At 41.4% G+C, this 23,152-nt stretch overlaps 1 protein-coding gene across 7 annotated transcripts in view; it reads right to left on the bottom strand.

Moving 5' to 3' along the window:
- Rpn2 (ribophorin II) overlaps positions 1–23,152 on the bottom strand; it is a 69,599-nt gene that overhangs the window by 34,737 nt on the left and 11,710 nt on the right. For all 7 annotated transcript variants that reach the window (XR_002390272.1, XR_015442022.1, XR_002390271.1 and 4 more), the window contains exons 3-8: positions 11,657–11,752; positions 10,762–10,937; positions 5,732–5,807; positions 4,657–4,791; positions 1,902–2,078; positions 51–169 (exon numbers count right to left, since the gene is read on the bottom strand). Coding sequence is in view for 4 of the 7 variants with exons in the window: in XM_021246929.1 (XP_021102588.1) it covers positions 51–169; positions 1,902–2,078; positions 4,657–4,791; positions 5,732–5,807; positions 10,762–10,937; positions 11,657–11,752 (779 nt within the window). In the remaining 3 variants the exon portion in view is untranslated. The remainder of the gene's footprint in view (positions 1–50; positions 170–1,901; positions 2,079–4,656; positions 4,792–5,731; positions 5,808–10,761; positions 10,938–11,656; positions 11,753–23,152) is intronic.

Below are 23,152 nucleotides of genomic sequence, written 5' to 3'. Positions count from 1 at the left end.
TCCAAACAAATAGGATGGTACCACGCAAACCAGTTGCACCCAGCACTTACCCCACAGGGGTGAAAGGAGTCCTCTGGAGGACTGTGGCTCTGGACGCTACAGACTTGGCGTGTTCTAGTTTAACCGCGGCCTGAGTCAGAGGCTGGGACAGAACATTGGTGACCTGCAACTGTAAATAAATAAACAAAGAAATAATTAGCAGCAAAGGCTGCATGCAGTAGCAGAGAATTTTGTTTCTATTGTTTTGTCTACAGGTAATAGTACAATGTCCTACTTCAGAGCATTTTCACTGACTTTTGGTCCGCTGCCTTCCAGAGATCAAATATGGGGAAAACACAATTCAGTTAGGAATGAGTTTGATTATAAAATGCTAGAACTGAAGAGGATGCTAAAGATGACCTTGCCCAATTATCTGTTTTTAGAGAACTGAACTACAGCCCAGAGAAAGAAAATGACTGGTTCCAAATTAGTTATAATTTCCTTCTTTCTCATCTCCTGTTCTATCTACTCTAATATACTATCTTTTTTTTTTTGGTACCAGGGATCGAACTTGGGTCCTTGCGCTTGCATAGCAAGTGGCAAAACCACTGAGGTAAATCCCCAGTCCTCTAATATACTATCTTAAAAAAAAAGAAAAGCCAGGCCTGGTGGTGCATGCCTATAACCCTAGTACTCTGGGAGGCCGAGGCAGAAAGATTCCAAGTGTGAGTCCAGCCTGGGCAATTTAACAATTTAGCCAAGACCCTGTCTCACTGTCTCAAAATAAACAATAGGAAAAGGGGTAGGGGTATAGCTCAGTGCAACAACCCTGGGTTCAATACTCACAACCGAAAAAAAAAATCATCATAAGAAAAATACTTCATGCTGGGTGTGGTGGTGCATGCCTATAATCGCAGGACTCGGGAGGCTGAGGTAGGAGAGTTGCTGTGAGTTCATGGCCAGCCTGGGCTAATATAGTGAGTTCAAGCCCAGCCTGAACTACACAGCAAGACCCTGTCTCAAAAAACAAAACAAAATGAAATGAAAAAATACCTCAGGAAGAAATCAGCCAATGGTAAAACTGAAAAAACATGGATAACATTAAGCACTAACATTTATTCAGGCAGCTATATTCTGGACACTAGTCTCGGCCCTTTACAGATAGCTTCCCATCAAACAACTGAGATGGACAGCATACTTCCTGTTTTATAGATGAAGAAACAGGCCATAAGAGGTTAAGGACTACCAAAGGCCACCTGGACAGATTAGTAGTTGAGCCAGGACTCACACCCCAGACTTATCCAGCGTGAGTCTTTGCTCTCAGAGTGCCCATTTGCCTCAAAGTGAACTATGTTAATCAGCTTATTTCTCCTCCTCTTTAGTGATGGGGGATTTGCAATTTTGAGATACAGGGTACTTCCTCAGAAGGTGTCTATAGGAACCACCGGACAGACAGGACTTCCCGAAAACAAAATGCTAATCTTATAAAGATCTAAATCTGTGCTTATTGTTTAGAGAGAGAGATAAAAAGATAATGAGAACCAGGAAGAAAGAGATCTGTATTTATTTTAACAACTATAACCACCAGAATTACTTTGAAATTAAAACAGCTGTCTTAAAACAATGTATTTGTAAAGTTCTAACTCTAGGAAATGTCTTGACTGTACCTCTACAATTACGGACCCAGAAACACAATTTCTTGGTCTTCACTTAATGAAAGCCTACACTATTTGAAATCTTCAGGGCTGTGTGTGCATGAGTGAGACAGATCTGCAGAGTTTTGTGACTTGCTCCACAGTGGTCATGCCCTCATCTCCAGGCTAAAACGAGCTTTGTGTCCTCATGGGAGCCACAATTGGCTGTAACCTGCAGCCTTCGGCTTTCTGAGAGGCTCAACACTGGAAGTGGCATGGAGGTCATACCCGCAGGATAGCCTGTTCCTGAGTGTCAGAAGCAGAGCCCTCATGCACAACCACAACTGGCACATGGTAGCGATTCTGGGAGAGTGCAGCAGCAGCAGAGGCCACACTGAAGGCTTCAGAGAGTGACTCAAAGTTCTTCTTGCTGAAGACTGTGTTCATTAGCTGGATAACCTGATCCTGAAAGAAAAGGAAAGGCAGCTCAGCTCTCCCTCCACAGAAGATTCTAGTCATTGCCAGCCCCACAGATTCTAGTCATTCCTTGTGTGTCAAGTGTTTCTGCTAAAGCACATCCAGCCCTTATCCAAAATGGTAGAAGGGAAAGCAAATATACATTTAAACTGAACTTGAGCTCAACTGTATTTTCTGTCTTTTAATATAAAAGGATATTCACCTATTTGCCAATCCTTTAGTGAATGATTACTATAAAAAACAGGGTATTCCAAGACAACTACTGAGATATGTAAAATTTTTTATTTTGGTTTGGTTTTTGTTTGTTTTTTGAGACAGGGTCTCATTGGTCTCAAACTCACAGCAATCCTCCTGCCTCAGCCTACGAAGTGCTGGGATTACAGGCATGTGCCACCACACCCAGCAGGATATGCAAAATTGTAAGTAAACAAGTACAAAATTTATAAACTATAAAATTAATGTAATATTAACCATCTGTTAAATGCCTACACACACAATCATCACGGCAGGTGTTTTATGTGCACTGTCTTGAATCTTGACAAAAATCCTAAAAGATTGGTATTGCCAATGTTTTCCAAAAGAAGAAACTAAAACTAAAGCAGGTTAAATAATTTTGACAAGTTGTAACGGAAGGAAGAATTTTTTTTTTTTGGTACCAGGGATCAAACTTGGGACCTTTGGCTTGCAAAGCAGGTGGCAGCACCACTGAACTAAATCCCTGGCCCTATGGAAGGGAGGAAGGGAGGGAGGGAAGGAGGGAGGGGGGGAGGGGAGGGAGAGGAGGGGAGGAAGAAGGGAGGGAAAGGAAAGGAGAGAGTCAGGCAAAATGCAAATGTAGGTTTGTTCTCACTAAAGTCCTACAGTAAGAAAATTTATTCTTTCTTGATTCCCATAACCCTCCCAGCTAAACTACCTTCCCTCCTATTTGACCAAGAAGTAAACTGGGACTAAGTTTGTTTTTTTAAGACCAAACTTTACAGCCAAAAGGTACAGTAGAAAGAAACTAAAGTACCTCTCCACTAAGGGCTAATGGGTTGCTTGGAGGAGAAAACTAAAAGCAATTTAAAACAAGTGGAACCTAAAAGGCATTATTTAAATTCTGGAGGTTGTTTGCTTAAGAGGAAACATTTTCCACTTCAATCAGTTCTGTTTTTAAAAATCTACCATCTAACAAAAGAGCTCCCTTGTTCCTAACAGTGTTATTCACAGTCAACATGAAATAATTTTCTTTAATTGTACCAATTACATTTTTCCATCACTAGGCTATTGACATGTTAAAATGGGTGACTGTTCTCCAGAATTGTTGTGTCAAAAGCAGTAACAGCAAAATTACTCCAGCCAAATACCTAGTTAGGAGAAGCTTGGAAATAAAGCAAGAAAAAGTTTAAATTGTGGATGCAGAATGTCATCAATTCTTTTTTTTTTTTTTTTGGCAGTACTAGGGACTGAACATAGAGTCTTCACACTGAGCTACATCCCCTATTTCCAGCCCCTTTTCCATATTTTTATCTTGAGGAAGGATCTTTCTAAATTGTCCAGACTGGGCTTGAACTTGCCTCCTGCCTTAGCCACCCGGAGTGCTGAGATTACAGGTATGTACTACATGCAGTCACTTCATCTACTTTATTTTGGGTAAGGGAATCTCCAGATAATTTATACCGTAAGACCCTATATTCCTCCAGTTTCATCCATAGAAGAAATTTCTAGACATCTCCATTTAGGATGAAGGAAAAGTTACAATTAAGAATGTAAATACATGAATAAATTATTAGATTATATTCTTCGGAGAAAATATGAAATTAATTCAAATTGTCCAAGACAATTATTTACTGTTTAAAGAAACTTGCCAAAAAACACATACTGCATAAAAGAAATGAAAGTTCTAGCTTCAAATGGAAATTTCTCCCCTGAAAATTTATACAGTATTAGTTTGTATTTTAAGTACAGTACTTTAGATCATGGGTTGGTGACCGCTCACACAAAGGATACAGAGAAGGTCCTATTCTAAAAGACTTCCACGCATATTCCATTGAAAAATTCATTCAGGTTAACAAGATCTTCTTGAAAAAAAAAAGAATTCATAATGGCATCTAGTAGACATGTGCCTCTCAGTAAAATACGTCAAGCAATTTTACCTAGGTTTATCCACTGCCAAGAATGATGGGGCAAGAGGAGAAAAGAGACAATTTTGAAGTACACAGGTCTTCTCAGAGAAAGAGGATTTGTAGGGGCCATTAAGTAGAACACACAAAATAAGCAGAAGGCAGAAAAAGGGAGATGGAACACATAACACACTTGGCCTTCCTGCTACTACCTCACGACATATCCGTACTCCACTTGAAGCCAGTGTGACATCTGTTTACATGACTGTCATACTGACAACCAGTTTCTTACCACTGGCATTCTTTCTTTCCACTTCTCATTCTTAATGGCTGAATGACAACACTGACACTGAGTGACAACATCCCAAGGTGTCATGTGGACATCCTCTCTGAAAACAGATGTTCTCAGCAGATAAAGTTGACAGGCCCCTTAGGTTTCATGCCTGAGACTGTTAGACAGCTACCTCCTTAATAGATGGTTCGGTCCCCACATGGTCCATGAGCTTGTAGGTGGCAGCAACAAATAATGCTGTGGTTTCCAATCCTTCTTCAAACTGGAGATACACCGCCCCCAGTTCATCCAGGCGAGCAACAAGGTCCTGTTACAAAGAAACAGAAACATGCTAGAAGTCAAGCCACCAGAGATGACATGTGGGCCCAGTGCAGACAGATCTGAAATATCTCTCGCTCTAAATGTGAAGACTACCTCAGGCACTTAGCACTTTCCCACAAAAGGTGCTTAGGCAGAGGGTCAAGTATATCATATAGATGCCCTCGGAGAGCAGTATCTTCAGCAGCTCTGGAAGTGCATCTGCTCTGCTCCTGCCCAAGCCCAGGAGCCATGACACTGGAGGCACCAGCTGCTCTGGGCAGATCAGAGGGCCAGGCTGAAGTACACCCAGGAAGCATCACCACACAGATGGATTCCATGGTTATCCATTCAGAGACAACCTATAAGCACACTACTTCCCTTTCTTAGTCAATGTTCTAAAAGATGAGAGACAGACTGCTCAACTGGGCAACACAACTGGGAACCTGAGGTACCTGTGAAGCAGTGATGACCTGCCAGTCCTGCCTGTCAACACTGACTACACGGTCTAGAGGTTTTCCTCAAGAGCACTGTCCTGGACAAAGGATAGCAAAATAATAAAAAACCACACTGGCTACTTACAGAGCACCTATTAACTACAAGGTGCTTTAGAACCTCAGTTGTTCCTGCAACCGCCATATTGCCTAAAATTACAAAGCAGTAAGCAGCAGAAAAAAAGTGTATAAGTTTTAGGTTTATTGGGCTCTAAAACCTGTGTACTATTAGACTACCTCTACAAAAGCTGAAAAAACAACTTGTTGCCTAATTTATGGTATATTAGCCTAAGAAATATTCCCTGGGATATACTGCTCTAAAATAAAGAACGTAAGTATGGCATGAATATGAAATGTTGCTGGATGTAACAAATCAGGCATGCTTATGTGCAAGATTCTTCTGAAAGCTATCAAAGACAGAAGGTAAGAGACCCATTTGGACAAACAGATTCATACCTCAATCTCTTCCACAATGCTCCTCAGGTCCGCCTGCTGGGACAGATGGGACGCTGTCTGCAGAGCCTGGACTGTTCTAAAGGGTAAAGAATAGAATACTGAGACCAAGAATTAGTTAAGTTTATAAGGGTATGCTTTATGGAGACTAGGATCCAACCAAAGTATATTTGGCATCCTTAATGTTGTACAAGACACTACACTGGGCCAATACTGGCTGCTTATTAATCTTCTATTCTTCTTACTCAAGATAAAAGAGATTGTAGAATCTACATTTATAAATTGATGGGTAGAATTTACGGCAACTTTTCTGAAACCAGTAATACGACATAGATATGACACATTCAGTCAATGTGTGCTGAAAACCTGGGTTATATTTGAGCTACCATCATCCTGCTGAGAGATCTGAATGTCACTCATCTTTCAGGCACCAAATATAAAGAAGACTTAGTCCTAAACCATAGTTTATTCTCATTTTCTTATTTGACCATTTTTTAAATTATAAAAGTACTTACAGTATTGATCAAAAACTCAGACGTTTTAGACCGGGGATTTAGCTCAGCTGCGCCTGCCTGGCAAACGCAGGGTCCTGAGTTCAATCCCCAGTACCAAAAAAAAAAAAAAATTTTCAGACATTTAAAATTCCTGTAACACCCACCTTTACAACTGCTTTCCAACTTGCTTAAATTTAATAATCTTTGCATACATCTTTCTTTATGAGTATGTGTAACTGTACTTCATTCTCAATGGCATGTTATGTATTACACTGCCTAAATATACCATAATTTATTCACTTCATCTCCAAATGACAAACTATTTTTAAAAAATGAAGCCTTATAATGCTATAAGGGACAACCTTTATCCATATATATAATTTTAAAATTTATTAAGGCAAAATTCACATTAACAAAACTGACCATTTTAAAATGATTAATTCAATGGCATTGACAATATTTACAATGTTGTACAGCCACTACCTACCTAGAATCAAAACATCTGCATTAGCCCAAAGAAAAATCCTGTACCCATTAAGCAGTTTCTCCTCATTCTGTCTACCCCACCCCTGAAACCTCCAATCTATGTTCTGTCTCAAGGATTTACCTATTCTGGATATGTCATATAAATGGTATCATACAATATGTGACCTTTTATTTCTGCTTCTCTGACTTAGCATAATGTTTCTGAGACTCACACATGTTGTAGAAAGCATCAATACTTTATTTGTATGGTTTATTCATACATTTTTGTCCACTTGTGAGTGCATTCTGTAAGATAAACTTTTTAAGATGGAACGTAACAGGTACGTATACATATGACTTTTTATTAGATTCTATTCTAATGCAGTTGGGAAAATATAAATGGTGTATCTCAGGGTGAACTAAGGAAAATTGCAGCCCCCTGGTGGTCATACAGTCTGCTGCTCGAGCTCAGAATGGTTTCCTAATTCCTAAGAGATGACTGGGCCCTGTGGAAACCACCACTTCTCAAGTCAATGTGTCAGTGAATGTAGAACAAGAATCTGTCTACTTATGTTGAGATCATAACAATTCACATTTCCTCCATGGAAAACTAATTCCATTAAGATGACAGGCTGGAGGGCCGGGGATTTAGCTCAGTGGTTCCGCTGCCTGCCTCACAAGCGCAAGGACCCGAGTTCGATCCCCGATACCAAAAAAAAAAAAAGGAAGCAGATCTTGTCATGCAGATGATTCAGAGAAATTGGTTTATGAGCAACTGCAATGACATCTTTTCAAATGGTTCATTCAAACTTAAAAATATCTTCTCTTTTCAAGACAGATTTATGAACATGTATTTCCTAGAATAACTCTACTTAAGTACAAAAGGCTCATTTCAAAATGTTCTGGTTTACATCAGATTTCCCTAAATATGACAAATCAGTAGCAGTAAAATAAAAAGTATCCTACCAGTATCATCTTCACAATAACCCTGTGAGAAAGATACCATTCTCTAGGTTTTACCTGTGAAAACACTGAGACTCAGGGGGGTTTGAACACGGTTGTATTTGATCAGAAGCATGAGTGCTTTCTACCTATAAGCTTTTATGGGACAACAGAAACAGAAAAGTATAATGTCAGCCTTTATTAACTCTTTATTGGGCACATTCAATTTGCCAGGCTCTAAGAGCACTGCAAATAAAGAAGCTTAGGACCTAATATAGAAATAACTACAGAGCTGGGTATGGAAACACAAACTTGTAATCTCAGTTCTCAGGAGGCTGAGGCAGAAGGATAGCCACAAGTTCAAGGTCAGCCTGGGATACATAGTGAATTCAGGGCCAGCCTGAACTACATAGCAAGCCCTTGTCTCCAAAAAAAAAAGAGAGAGAAAGAAGAGAAAGAGGAGGAGAAAGAAGAGGAAGGGGGTAAAGAAGAAAGGAAGGAAGCAAGGAAGTATCTGGATCCCTAAGAAAGGGATCTAAGAAAGGAAGGACTTCTTAGGAAAGGACTTCAAGGAACTGGCATTGCACTAGGCTCTTCAAATCTATTATTTTACTTTATCCTGACATCTGCTCTGTGATGTAAGAATTATTGGTTCCGTTTGGCAAGCAAGGATCAAAGAAGTTACTAACTTGCCCAAAGTTACACAGCAAGCAAGGAGGGAACATAGCTGGTATTCAAACCCAAGTTGGGCTCTCAAGCAGGTGTACTTTTCTGGTACTTCTTCCTATTCTGGGGTTTTTGAGGAAGATCTCCCTTTTCACTTGGAGGGAAATGGGAAGGTTTTTTCCGTAGTGAGTAGCATTAGAGCAAGGTACTGCCAGTGATTCTAAAATATGATGTGATGGTAATTGGGGAAGCATTCCATCAAAAGGGATTATGAGAAAAAATGTCACCTGAAATCAAAGGATTGCAAGGGCTAAGTGCTGGGCAAAACACCTACAGAACATCAGCCCTGGGAAAAGAACCAGTCCCAAACCTCTGATTACTAGCCTTGTGAATATGAGTAGGGGGAAGAGTGACAGAGAAGGCTAACTGAACCCTCCCCTTAACAAAGCTTCAAATTTAGAGACAATCTGGTTGTTAGAAAAAGAAAAGGTGGCAGGGTGGTGGCGGCGGTGGTGGTAATCTCACTGCTCAGAAAGGGGGAATTGGTGTCACCAACCTCTGGCTAAATAATCAAGACCCTCCAGGTACTTCACACTTTCAGGGGTTGCAATTAAATGGGGGCACATAGAAAAGAACAAAAAAATTATTGTTTTAAGTGAGGAGTTCAGTGTTAAAGAAAAAAATTACAGTCAGTATATCATTACTTTTGTTTGTTTTTGTTTGATTTTTGAGACAGGGTCTCGCTATGCAGTTCAGCTGGACTTGAACTCACTAACCCAGGCTGGCCTCCAACTCTCTGTGATCCATCCTCTTATCTCAGCGCCACCCCCCCACCCCACCCCCCAGTGCTGGGATTATAGGCGAGTGCCACCACACCCGGCAGTATATCATTACTTTTAAATTTAGCAAACATCCTAAAGTGAATTACAAGATTCTCACCTCAGCCCCTGTACTGGGGATTGACCCCAAGACCCTTGCACTGAGCTAGATCTCCAGTCCCTTTTAAAATTTTTTATTTTGAGGTAAAAATCTCACACTAAGTCTCTAAATTGCCTGGGCTCAAACTTGGAATCCTCCTGAATCAGCCTCCCAGAGTGCTGGGATTACAAGCATGTGCCACCACATCTGGCTAAGATTCCCATTTATAATAATAAGGAAAAGCTACGCACAGTGGACACACCCATAATTCCAGCTACTCAAAGAGGCTGAGGCAGGAGGAACAAGTCCCAGGCCAGTAGATGTGGCTCAGTGGGAGATTGCTTAGCTAGCATGCAATTGTTGTGCCCAGATCGCGAGGTCCCCAAAGACCACCAAGGAGCCGATTCCGATGCAAACACACGAGGGTCATTTATTCAAGCTCGAGCAGGGACTCTCAACTGTCACTGCGCAGTGGGTCAAGATTGAGAGCCCTGACTCTAAAACACCAGGGGTTTTTATAGAGGTTACAGCAAGGCGCGGGGTTTCAAAAAGGCGCGGGGTTTCAACTCACACGCAAATCACACAATTGGCTAGCATTTAGCAAGTTTTGAAAGTTTAAACCTAATAGGTTGGGCCTTGCACGCTGAACTGCAAACGGCTGCTCAAGTCATCGAAAAGAACATCTGGGATACTGGGGTATTAGGTTAACTACTGATTAGCTGTTGCAGGCCATCGAGAAGAGCATCTGGGACATTGAGGCAGCTACTGATTAGCTGCTGCTAGGCTAGTTGCTAGGGGACTGCTGAACATTATCACAGGCAGGTGGCCAAAGTACATCTTGTGGTTTTTCTTGGAACTAGAATTTATGTCCAGGCAACCTTACTCTAAGATGGGGCCAAATTTTAAAATGGAGTTACTCAGGTCTCACACAATAAGGCCCTGGGTTCAATCCTCAGTATGGCAAATAAATAAACAAATAAAATTAAAAATTGATAATCAGGAAAGTTGCCCAAAGCTCCTTTCCTCCAAGGTGCTTCTCCTCTGCCTACTTCTTTTGAGAACAGCAGAGTCTGCTTCCTAGAGTACTCTACCCTCTAGTGCCCATAACTCCCACCAAATAGTACATCTCACAACTCCAAGAGATCCCGAAAGCCATCCTCCTTTGCGCAGCCCTCACTGCCAACATCTCACTTGCCCGGCCACACCTCCAGATCAGATGCATGTAGCCCAGGCCTTACTCTCATTCAGTCACCGGCCCTTGCTCTAGCCCTCTAACCTCAAAATGCAGCTGCCTCTCTCCTCAGCCATGAGTTCACAATGACTAAATACTTGCCTTCTGCCTGAGTGGCCTGCAGAAGACGGGGTCTATGTGAGCACACAAGGACAGGGGCCTTACTGCCTTAGTGCAGTGCTGTGTCTGCTATGCCTGGCAGAGTACCTGGCACACAGTAGGTGCCCAGGGAACATTTGTTATACCAGTGAATGAACCCTCTCAGGACAGGATTCAACTCAAAGGAAGCCAAAGAATCACTCCAACTGACAACTCACGCCAGCACGGTTTCCTCCTTGCCAAGACGAGCAGTAAGGGCACCAAGTGCTTCCTGGGATGCCACGGGAAGGCCAAAGCCACTAAGGGCTGCGACTGCATGGTAGATCTGGGTAACAGATGAGTCTTCACTGACAGCTGCCAGAAGCAGATCTTTGGTCTCATTTGAAATAGAGATCTAGGAAAGGAATGGCAGACAGAGTTTTAGCAAATTCTGGCAATTTGTGGCAGCTGACAAGTCACGCTCAGCACATGTTCACTACTCCTCTAATCCCCAGACCTGAGAATTAAATATTCAAAAACCTCAGCATGACCCCTTTTAAAAAAGACTGACAAGTTTCCTATCTACCTATGTGGTTCTCCTATCTGCAATAAAATGACCTGGAACTCTCAGGCAGGGGTACACTTAGAACATTTTACAATGTTAAATGGGACATGGAATGAAAAACTCAAGGCCTCCTCAGAGACAGGCAACAATTGCTGGACAAACTTACTTTAAACTCATGAAAAGTGAAAATTTAGGGGAAAAATATTATACTTTCTTAAGGAAAAAAAGAACCATAGGAATGGAATTCCCACTCACACCAATGGTCTCATTTTTCAACTAAAAATAATAGGGGTGGGGCTGGGGATTTAGCTCAGTGGTTCCTCCACCTGCCTTGCAAGCTCAAGGACCCAAGTTCAATCCCTGGTACCAAAAAAAATAAAAAATAAAAAATAATACGGGTGGAGGTATGGCTCAGTGGTAAAGCACTTGCCTAGCATGCAGGAGGCCCTGGGTCTGTCTCCCAACACCCGCCCCCCCAAACAAAATAATAATAATACAACATAACTTTCCCCCTTTAAAAATATACTTTACAGTTTAAAGTAAATATCAGTGTAGAAATCTGGACTCACCTCACACCCTGAGAGGACCTGGCTGGACTGGGCAGCATAGAAGAGAGAATCCACATTGCTGGGATCAAGGTTAGATTTGATGAAGGTGCATGCTTTCTAAACAAGGGGGAATGTCAGGGTTAAGCAATGACAGTGAAAAGCAAAGGTATTTAGGGTGATACATAAAATCGTAAGCCATCTATGATGGCTTAAAGTATGAGCTACACAGATTGCACATTTTAGGTGTTTATTTTCTTCAGGACATTGAATTACAAATTGCTGACTTCACACAAAGAGTAACAAGCCTGAGGGCATACTACTCCTAATTCCCAAAGAAAGGAACAAACCACTTTACTGCTCCCTGCTCTAGGTCTGACCTGTGCTGGGTGTTTGTTATGGTCTTCCTTTTAAGGAACATAAGGACCTTTTGTAGATATTATCAACACCTCCCTTTAACAGAAAAGGGACTTGGAGTTGGTAAGTAACCTGTGGGAGATAACAAAGACAGTAAGTAATAAGAGTCTCCTCTGATTCCAATTGTACTGATATCTCTAATGAGATGTCTCCATAGCCAAATGAGACTCAATAAATCTAAAATGACCATAAAATCTTCTTTTTCTTCTTCTTTTTGTTTAATTTGAGACAAACTCACTAAGTACTTCAGGCTGGCCCTGAGCTCACTATCTACCCCAGGCTGGCCTTGAACTCACAGTCATCCTGATTACAGGTGTGCACCACTCCACTGTTTATAAGCTTCTCTTTCTCTACCTGGACTTCAAGGCTCAAGAATAGGCATTGCAGGGCTGGGGATTTAGCTCAGTGGTTCCACCGCTTGCCTTGCAAGTGCAAGGACCCGAGTTCGATCCCTGGTACCAAAAAAAAAAAAAAAAAAGAATAGGCATTGCATCCGGCTTCTCAAACCAGAAACCGAGGAATCATTCTTGACTTTTCCTTTCCCTCCAAGTTCTGACACTATCTCAAGGCAGCTCTTTGCCATTTCCTAACTAGTCCCATGCCATGCAATAGATTCTACACACCGGTTCAAGACTAATCTTTACAAAATACACATGCACCCATGTTGTTTTACCATTATAACCTTTTGGTGGTTCTCCATTTTTCTCAGATAAGACACAACCTTTCTGACACAACATGAAATGCCTTCATGATGGGCTCTCCCTCTGTGCCAGCGTCATCACAGTGCACTTCCTACACCAGAGTGCTACCCGCTAGCTGGGCCACACTAGAGTCATTTGATGCTTCAGTCCTGCCGTACCCCTCCAGGCATACTCTTTTCCTTGTCCTTCTCATGAGCCAAACCAGGTCCTACTTTGAAGGTCTCTGCTCACACACACCTCTTCCACAAAGCCTTGGCTGGTGGTTTTCCCAGGACAGGACAGGTGCCCGTCCTCTCCAGCATTCTTTTCTTCTTTTTGGTTCTTTTGTATGTGTGTGTGGTACTAGGGATCAAACTCAGGACCTCGCACTTGCCAGGCAGGTGCTATGCTACTGAGCTAAATTCCCAGCCCTTCTTTTTGATTCTTGAGATAGGTCTTGCTATGTGCTCCAGGCTGGCCTCGAACTCACAGCGATCCTAATGCCTCAACCTCCTGAATGCTGGGATTAGTGGCATGCATCACAGCACACCTGAAGCACTCATCACACTATCCTCATGACCTACTCAGTGCTAGTCACCTGAGCAGTGAACGCCACCACAGAGCCTGGAGTAGAAGTGCATAACAAAACCCCACAATGTCTAACCCATCAAGCTCCAAGAGACACTATTTAATAGTTAGATTGTGAAACACTTTGGTTGAAGTAATCTAAAAGTCAGCTATTCAAAATTACCTGACAATCAAACCAGCTGGAAGTGGTGCTCTTGGAGGACAAGGAGCACAGCAGCCTGGGCCAATGAATGGCTTGTTGCATTTTCTAACAGCTACTCTATATTACGCGATGTTCCACTGTGTGCATTTGTTACTTGAGCCAAAACACTTTAAAAAAATTTTTAATGAATAAAATATGAGTCTCAAAACAAACAAATTTCAATCAGAAGTTTGAAAGAAGCCTGAGGGTGAAAGAAAACAAAACCATTTCACCTTGCATAATCTAGGGATCTGAAGAGGAAAATAAATTAATTTAGCCAAGGAGCCCCTTCTGGCAAATGTGGATAAACTGAAGAGTAGAGCTTTGCCGCCCTCTAGTGCTTCAACAATGCAACCACAGCATTAAGACCCCAAACCAGTGATGCGAACCTTTTAGAGCTTTCAATGATACCAAACAGCCAGCTGTGGCACACACCATAGGTTCGCCACCATTGCCTCATTGCTTCATTCATTCTTTCTGAGTACTTAAAATGTGTCACACAACCCGGGTGTGGTGGCACACACCAGTAAACTCAGCACTCTGCGAGGCTGAGGCAGGAGGATTACAAATTTGAGCCCAGCCTGGAAAGTTTAGCAACTTAGCAAGACCCTTCTCAGAAATAAAAAAAAGGTCAGGGATTTAGCTTAGTGCAAACGAAGGTCCTGGCTTCAACCAGTACAAACAGTAAAAAAGTGTCACACAGTCAGGCACACTGCTGCATGCCTGTAATCCCAGCAACTCAGGAGGCTGAAGCAGGATAGCAAGTGTGAAGCCAGCCCGGCCACTTGGTGAGATCCTGTCTTAAAATAAAAAATAGCCTGGGATTTAGCTCAGTGGTGCCACTGCCTGCCTCGAAAGTGCAAGGTCCTGAGTTCTATCCCAGGGACCATAAATAAATAAATAAATAAATAAATAAATAAATAGGGCTGGTGATGTAGCTTAGTGGTAGAGCATCCCTGAATTCATTCCCAAATATTGCAGCAGCAACATCAAACAAAAAAGTCATACAGTGTTCTAAGTGCTTTATGTGCAATTCTCATTCAATCCCCCAAACAATCCTATGAAGGCACACTCATTATTTTAAGTTTACAGACAAGAAAACAGAGGCAAAGTAACTTATCCAAGGTTACTTACTCAGCTTCCACTAGGAGAACTCAAATTGAAACCCAGGCACCCTAGCTCGAGCCTGAGCTATACAATCTCCCTCAAAAGACCACTAAAAATGATGTATTCCAGAGTAAAACTGCCATCAGGCTTACTCTTAACAGTTTGTAAAGACAAATCAAGGTGAGTGGTACCAGTATTCACTTGCTTCAAAACCCAAGATACTGACAGCACAGTTTGAACAGCAGCAGAAGTGGGAAGAGCTCACAAAACATGCTACAGCCAACCCTCTGAGGGGATAAGCAGCTCTGCCCCTGGCTGCCCTCCTGTGTTCCAGGGAGGGCGAGAATGGCTCCCTATCTGCTCACTCTTGCCTCCCTGTGCCCCATAATATTCCAGTTATCCCAACAGCCTCTCTAGTAACGAACCTCCATGCTTCCCTCTACTCTTCTTCCCTACAACTCCCTGAACCTTGATCAGGGACCTGGTCCTTCAGGAAAGACACCACATGGTTCACACCTCCCCACCCTCTCCTTCCTTTTCTCCATGAGCAGTTTCTGTCTCCTCTCAGGTGGTGCCTCATCACTCCTGGCTAAGTGCTTGAAAAGGTCCTTGGTGGGCAAGCCCGTCTCCTCGAGCACTGTCTGCCACACTTCCCCAGGCCTCCACTGCAGCTGCACAGACACCTGGTCTTGCCCAACAAGACCAGCACAGTAGGCCTCTGGGCTCTGCACAGGACACTCTTCTTATCAATTCCCACTATCTTATCAATTCAACTTCTCCCTCTCAACTTGAGAAACTCATAATGTATCACAAAATTTAAGATTACTCAAAATTCTTTATTTTAAAATAAAACTTCCCTTAATCCTTCTCCCCTTACCAGCTACTAACTCTCTCTTCCGATACAGCTACACTTCCCTTGAGAGTTGCCTGTACTTAAGGCTTCATTGCCTCACCTCCATTCATTCCAATCTGTTTTCTGTTCCCATTGTGCCTCCGGGGACCTCCAAATAAAGGATATTTTTCAGTGTCCATTCCTTCAACACTAGACAGATGGGTCACTTCCTCATTCTGAAACATTAGTTCCTGTAGGCTTCCAGGATCCCACCACACTCCCCTGGTTATCTCTTCTTCCTACTTCTCCAGCTTTTTTGGAATTTCATGCTCTGCTGTCTGTTCATCCAATACTGCAGTGCCCTCCATATCCAGGCCCACTTCTCATCCCATTTCTCTCTTTCCAAATCCTCTACACAGACAATCCTCAGTTCTGTACCTCCAGCCCAGACTGCACTTACCAGCCACCTACATGACTCCACACCACTTCAAGCTCAACATACTACAGACAAAATCCATGTTTTCTGTACAAACCTAATTCTCTTCTGGTGCTCCTCCTTTAAACAGCCTGGCCATTTATCCATGTGGCAAAAGCTGAAAATCTAGGTGTCATTCTTTGCTTCCTTTTTGCAGTCCAATCTCACTCCACAGCCCCTGCCACAGTCTAACTTTCACAAAGCAGGAGAGAAATCTTTCCAAAATCACACGATGACACTCACTGTTTAAAATCAACTGCTGTTTGGGAAAAGATCAAAACCCTCACTGCACAATGTTGATTTCCTAAAATGAGGGGAGAAGTGTCCCTTCTTTTCTCTGCTTTGTTTGATATAATTTATCAGTTAAAATGCGTATGAGCCTGCTGTTGTCATATAGGTAGGTTTTCAAGTTAGGAATATACTTTCTTTAATAGGTGCTATTCAAATTTTATATTTCCTCCAGAGTTAGTTTCATTAATTTGTCTTCCAAGGTACTTCTTAGAAGCTATCAAATTTATTTCAAAACAGATTTTTGAAATATGCTTTCTATATCCTTTTAAATTCTGTAAAATCTGTCATAATGTCTCCTAGGTCTTGATATTGTAATTTTAAAAATGTATAAGTGATATTGTGTAATAGGAAGAAAAGGTCGAAAGGAGTAGGGGAAGTGGGAGGGGTAGGGGAAAGGAAAGAAGGGAAAAGAAAAAAATATGAGAAAAGGAAAAAAATGGAAACAAAATCTCTGCAAATAGGTAAGGGTGGAGGGGGTGAAAGGAGGGCAGGGGAAGGGGGAAAAATAAGAACCAAGATACTCATGTAATGGTACAAGATCCCAATGATGAATGTAACTGTGTTTTATACCTAAAATGTACCAAGAAACTTAATGGGGAAAAAAAGAAAAAAACCCTCAGAGCAGGAGCCAAGGCCTCACTGCTCTCCCACACACACTCTGATCAACACACTGGCCCCATCCAGTCTCTCAAATGTAAGCTGCTCTCTTCTCCCCACACAGGTCCTTTGCTCAGGCTGTTTCTCTGCTTGCCATCTCTTCCCTCCCAGGCCTCCCAGTTAACTCCCACTTTCCATTTAGAATTCAGATACCTTCCTTCATTTAAAAAATACCTACTCAGAGCCTACCACATGTCACACACTGTGCTAGGCACTGGGGATACACAGCAAATAAAATGGTCAAGTTCCTGCCATCAAGGAGCTGTAGTCTAGGGTAAAGTACAATGGGTTTTAAACTCAGCCATGTCCTTAGGAAAGCCTCCCAGACCGATCACTGTCCCTTCTTTTATACCTATGAAGTCCCCTATTTATAGCAACATGTATCTCACCTTCATAAAACTGTTGTTACAGTCATGCATGCATTTGATTACATTATTGATGCCTAGCTCTACTGTTGGATAAAACACTCCAAGAGTACAAGGACTTTTTGTTTGTCAGTTTGTTCAACACTGAGCCCCCAGGGCCTAACAGCACACCTAGTGCCTAGTAGAAACGCTACGTATTGACTGAGTAAAAGAATTGCGAAGCAAGTGGCCAGCACAGATGGCAACCTCCCTCAGCAAGGTTGTGGCAGACAGAGTGAGTGCCAGCTCCCTCACTGGACTCATAGAGCTTTTCACCATGCTTGTGTGTGCCTCCTATTTAGTACTCTTAGGGTAACTGTCTCTCACTAGGAGCTCTTGGGTCTTCCCTGCACCTAGCAGAGTCTGGCACATGGCAGATGCTCCATCAGTGATGACGTGAAAGACTGTCCCACTTGCGGCCATCCCCAGCAACTATCTCAGCGCCTTACTTTTGTCAGATGTAGTGGGGCATGCCTGTAATCCCAGCACTCGAGAGGCTGAGGCAGGAAGACTGCTGTGAATTTGAGGCTGGCCTGGACTACATAGTCAGTTCAAGGCCAGCCCGAACTACATAGCGAGAGCCTATCTCAAAAACAAAACAGGGGCCAGGGATTTAGCAGCCTGCCTCTCAAGCCCAAGGACATGAGTTCGATCCCCAGTACCAAAGAGAAAAAAAAAAATAAATAAATAACATAATAATAACAGCCGGAGATTTAGCTCAGTTGTTACACTGCCTGTCTCAAAAGCGCAAGGACCCGAGTTTGATCCCTGGTACCACAAAACAAAACAAAACACAAATACTCTTACTTTTATATATACCACTATATGGTACACACTATGCTAAGTACCATATCCTTATTATCTTATTTACAACACTCAATAAAGTAGGTATTATGCCCACTCTACAAAGTGCCCAAATGACATAAATAACCCCTGAACACTGTGTTTCTTGATTTCAATCATTTGAACACTACCATCAAAATGTTTGTCATAATATATATCCCACTTATTTATATTTTCATTAAAAGGAATACAACTCCCATTGTTCTAATGTCATAAAAAGCCAAACAATATCTATAAAATTATCATTTCAATAATCTTATTTATCTATGTTTATAGAGTACCTAACTTTCCAAATGCTGAAGATACTCTAAAATCAACTCGTTCTATACTTCTGTTTCCAGAACTACCATGTATTCTCATTAAACCCCACTTCTTACAGTTTTGGTGCTAAAACTTCTTGTGGCATTCAAAAACTCCAAAATTAGCTGAGCATGGTGGCACATGATTGCAATCCGAGCCCTCTGGAAGCTGAGGCAGGAGGATCACACCAAGTTGGAGGCTACCTTGGGCTACACAGGATTCAGGCCACCCTGAACTACACAAGACCCTGCTGGGGATTTAGCTCAGTGATTCCACCGCTTGCCTCCCAAGTGCAAGGACCCGAGTTCAATTCCCGGTACCAAAACATAAATAAATAACAAGACCCTGTCTCAAAAAGGAAAGGAAAGAAAAAACTCACCTAAGGATCTACCTCTGTGAGGACCACCAACACAGTACAACTAGAAGGTCTGAGGGGATTCTGTCTACTCAGCTGAAAACAACAACAGATATGAAATGACAATAACAGAGACTTGCTTTCAGCAGATTTAATTAGTGTGCACATCTAATGAGGAAATTCAACAGCTCTAAAACATCCATGTAACTCCTTTTCTTCCATCACTTTGCACATTTAGAGCTCTTGTTTCCATCAAGCTGAAGTTTATGACTCATTCATTCAACAATATTCTTTGACCACCTTGTGTGTCAGATATATGCTACGCAGAGGATGACAGTCTGAGAAAAAATAAAATGTCAATCAGTGAATAACAGTTACTACTATCAGCGGTATCTTTGTCACCACTGAAAGCTCTAAATGGTTCACCACCACTCCACTAGTATGTCATGGTTGGATCGTAAATGTCCTCCAAAGGCCCATAAGCTCCACCACATGCTCCCCACTGTGATGTTCCCCCCACATTACAGGCCCAAAAGCCACGAAGCCAACCAAACATGAGCTGTAACCTCTAAAAATGAGAGCCAAAATAAATCCCTCCTCTTTTTAAGTTATTTATCTCAGGTTATTTTGTCACAGCAATGGAAATCTGACACACAGCATTACTGATAAGAGTTAATACTACAACTTACCACACAACATCATCATACTAACTATCCTTCATACATTATGTCTTAGTTACTATTCTCATTCTTGAGACAAAATACCCAACAACCGAAGTTAAAAGACGAAAGGTTTACTATAGCTCACAGTTTGTAGAGGTTTCAGTTCATAATCAGCTGGCTCCAAGGCAGGGTGACATGGCAGAGGGGCATCACAGAGGAGAAACAGTTCATGGCAGGCAGGAGGCAGCAAGCAGCAAAGCAGCCCTCTTTTGGTCCCTTACATTCCATCCAGCCTACATGCCCTTAGGGCAGGTAGCACTCACACCCAGGGTGGACCTTCCCATTATCCACACCTACAACTATGCCAAATCAATCAGTGGATTAGTTTTAGCAATCACACACTCTTAATCCCAGGTTCATACACTCTAGATCCAGCCACCTCTGAAAAGCCCCACTTATGACTGCATGAGGCTTGTACCTTCTAATAAAATTAATTTAGCTCAAAAGAACATAGGCATCAGAGTCATTTACCCCAGGCTTTTAATTCTGGCTCTACCTTTCTGTAGAAAATGAGTTATGATATCTGCCTCACTGGCTCATTATAAAGATAGAGTAGGGGCTAGGGATTTAGCTCAGTGGTTTCGCCACCTGCTGCACAAGCGCAAGGACCTGAGTTTGATCCCCCGTACCAAAAAAAAAAAAAAGATAGAGTGAAATCATTTTATACCCACAAAAGCACCTTCACATGGTGGCTATTTATATATATACATATATATATGTGTGTGTATATATATATATGTATATATATATGTGTATATATATGTATATATATATGTGTATATATATAAATATATACATATACATATATTTTTTTGTTTTGAGACAGAGTCTCACTATGTAGTTCAGTCTGGCCCTGCTGAACTGTATGTAACCCAACTTGGCATTGAAATTGTGACAATCCTCCTGCCTCAGCCTCCTGAGTGCTGGGATTACAGGTGTGTGCCAACATGCCTGGCAATTATCATTTTAATATGAAAAAGTTTTGCTTAATTCATTCTGGTGAATTCAAACATTGCCAGGCCAGGAAGGAATAAAACTCAGCTTTTATGTACTAGATCTCACACACACACGTGCGCGCACACACTTTGGCCCATTGGCAAAAAAAAAAAAAAAAAAAAAAAAAATTGAGCATCAAATAACTGAAATGAATGGAAAGAAATGAACATGGAATATTCATGACAGAATTAAAGGTACTGAAATTATTCCTCCTGCCATAAATAACTATAAAATTGAACAAAACATACAGTGTCAAGACACTGGAGAACAGATAGCATGAGACTGTGATTCTTAAAAGAATGTAAAAAGCACAACAATAATAGTACAAATGATGGGAGTTTAAATAAAAGTCTACTTTTATAAAGTTTTTTTATTATTCATGATATGGCATAATGATAACTCAAAATGTAATGTGATAAATTAATGATATACACTGTTTTTCCATGAAGAATACACATTATAAGTAAAGCTAAATATCTAATAAAAAAGACAAAAGGCCAGGCATCGTGGCACAGGCCTGTAATCCCAGCATGAGAGACTGAGGCAAGAGGATTACAAGATCAAGCCCAGTCTGGGCAACTTAGCAAGGACCTGTCTCAATAATACAAGGGGAAAACAGCAGGTCACAAGGGCAGGCAGCAAGTGCAGATCTCCTCAGTACTGAGGACCGAACCCTGGGCTTTTCACAGCTAAGAACATGCTTTATTACTGAGCTTCGGTGCCAACCCTTGATGATTCTTTAAAGGCACCTCAAGTGAAGAAGCAAACCTGCAGACCACTCTGCCATTCCCATTTACTTGCAAATAGTCCTCTTAAACTAAAAAATGAACCACCCCTTGCCCACACTCCTAGGACAGAGAAGGTGAGCCGGTCCCAGTACCCGGAAGGAAGCTCCCCTCCTGCCATCCCACGCTCCTAGGGCAGAGAAGGTGAGCTGCACGGGTGCCAGAAGTACCCCCCACCCTGTGGAAATGAGAAGACACATAAACAAGCCTCAAAAGCAGACTTCTGGATCACCTACAGCAACCCCAAAGGGAAACTAGATGGAACACTCTGATACTCAACCACCTGGACTCTCTGAACTGGCAACAAAAGAGGATCTGGGAAAAATGAAATCAGAAATAATTACTCAGATAACAGCAAAGATTGTGGTCATGGTGCAAGACATGATTAATAAATCTAGAGAGGACACAGATAAAAAAATAGAGGATCTAAGGAACATGATGGAATCCCAACATAGGAATCAAATGGAATCCATAAAACAGATGCAAACAGATTTCCAAGAGATTAAAAACTCCATCGAAAGTCTGTGCAGCAGAATGAACCAATGTGAGGATAGAATTTCACATATAGAAGATAAGATTCCAATTAGTGACCAGGAAAAGAAAAATTGCTTTAAAATTGTAAGGGAACATGAGAAATCAATCCAGCAGCTGCTAGATGATGCAAAGAAGAATAACATAAGACTGATTGGAGTCAATGAAGAAAGAGGAAAGAGTGCAGATGACATAAAAAAAACTGTTCACAGAAGTGATGGCAGAAAACTTCCCAAGGAGGGGAAAAGAACTTGACATACAGATAGGTGAGGCATATGGGACTCCAGCTAGCCTTAATCAAAAAAAATCTACACATAAGCATATAATAGTTAGGATTCCAGAAATCCAACAGAAGAACAAAATTCTACAAGCAGTGAGAGAAAAGAAACAAATCACATACAAAGGAAAGCCCAGCCGAATCACAGCAGACTTCTCAATGCAAACCCTCAAGGCAAGAAGAGCTTGGAGTGATGTTATTTCAAGCCCTAAAGCAAAACAGCCTCCAACCCAGATTGATGTACCCTGCAAAACTATCTTTCAAAATGGATGGAAAAATAAGATACTTTCATGATAAAGAGCACCTCAGGAACTTCATGAATACCAAACCGGCACTCCAAAAAATTTTAGACAATACCCTAGGAAAAGACAATGAGGATCACAACCCCAGGAAACCCAGCAGAATGAATCCATTGGGCGTGACAAATTAAACACATAGGGAGAAAATCCAACAAAAAGAAAAAGTCATGACAAGGCTTTTAAAACTTTTAACTTCATCTCCCTAATGAGTGCATAATTCAATCTTGTTATTGTACTGATTAGTATTTTTCTGATTTTAGAGTTGCACACCTTTCCTTGTGCTATACTGGCTATTTATCATCTTCTTATGTCTGTTTTTTAATTGGGTTGTCTATTAATGAGCTGTAAGAGTTCTTTATATATTCTGGTCATAGGTTATATGCATTGTAAATATGATCTGTTTAAGGACTACTTTTCATTTTAATGATGCCATTTAAAATTCTAAATTTTGATGGACTCTCATTTATCAATTTTTTTCTTTTATACATCATGTTTTCTGTATCCTAGGTAGTTCTTGCCTACCCTGAATACATAAACATTTTCCCTTATAATTTCTTCTTAAAGTTTTATACTTTTAGGCTTTCATATTTAGGTTCATAGATCCCTTCAAGTTATTTTCATGTATGGAAATACAGGGTTGAGGTTAATTTTTTATATATGGATACCAGGTGTTCTAGTGCCGTTTGCTGAAAACACTATCTCTTCCTCGGCTCTTGAATTGAGTTTATATTCTATAAAATGCTAATGTTAAATAATCTTTCAAAACTCAGTGGACCATAT

This window comes from Heterocephalus glaber, unplaced genomic scaffold (assembly GCF_053883595.1).
Source record: "Heterocephalus glaber isolate CG9 unplaced genomic scaffold, H.glaber_assembly_v1.0 deba00001532, whole genome shotgun sequence".
Lineage (NCBI taxonomy): Eukaryota > Metazoa > Chordata > Mammalia > Rodentia > Bathyergidae > Heterocephalus > Heterocephalus glaber.
This window is presented reverse-complemented; position numbering and strand designations above follow the sequence as displayed.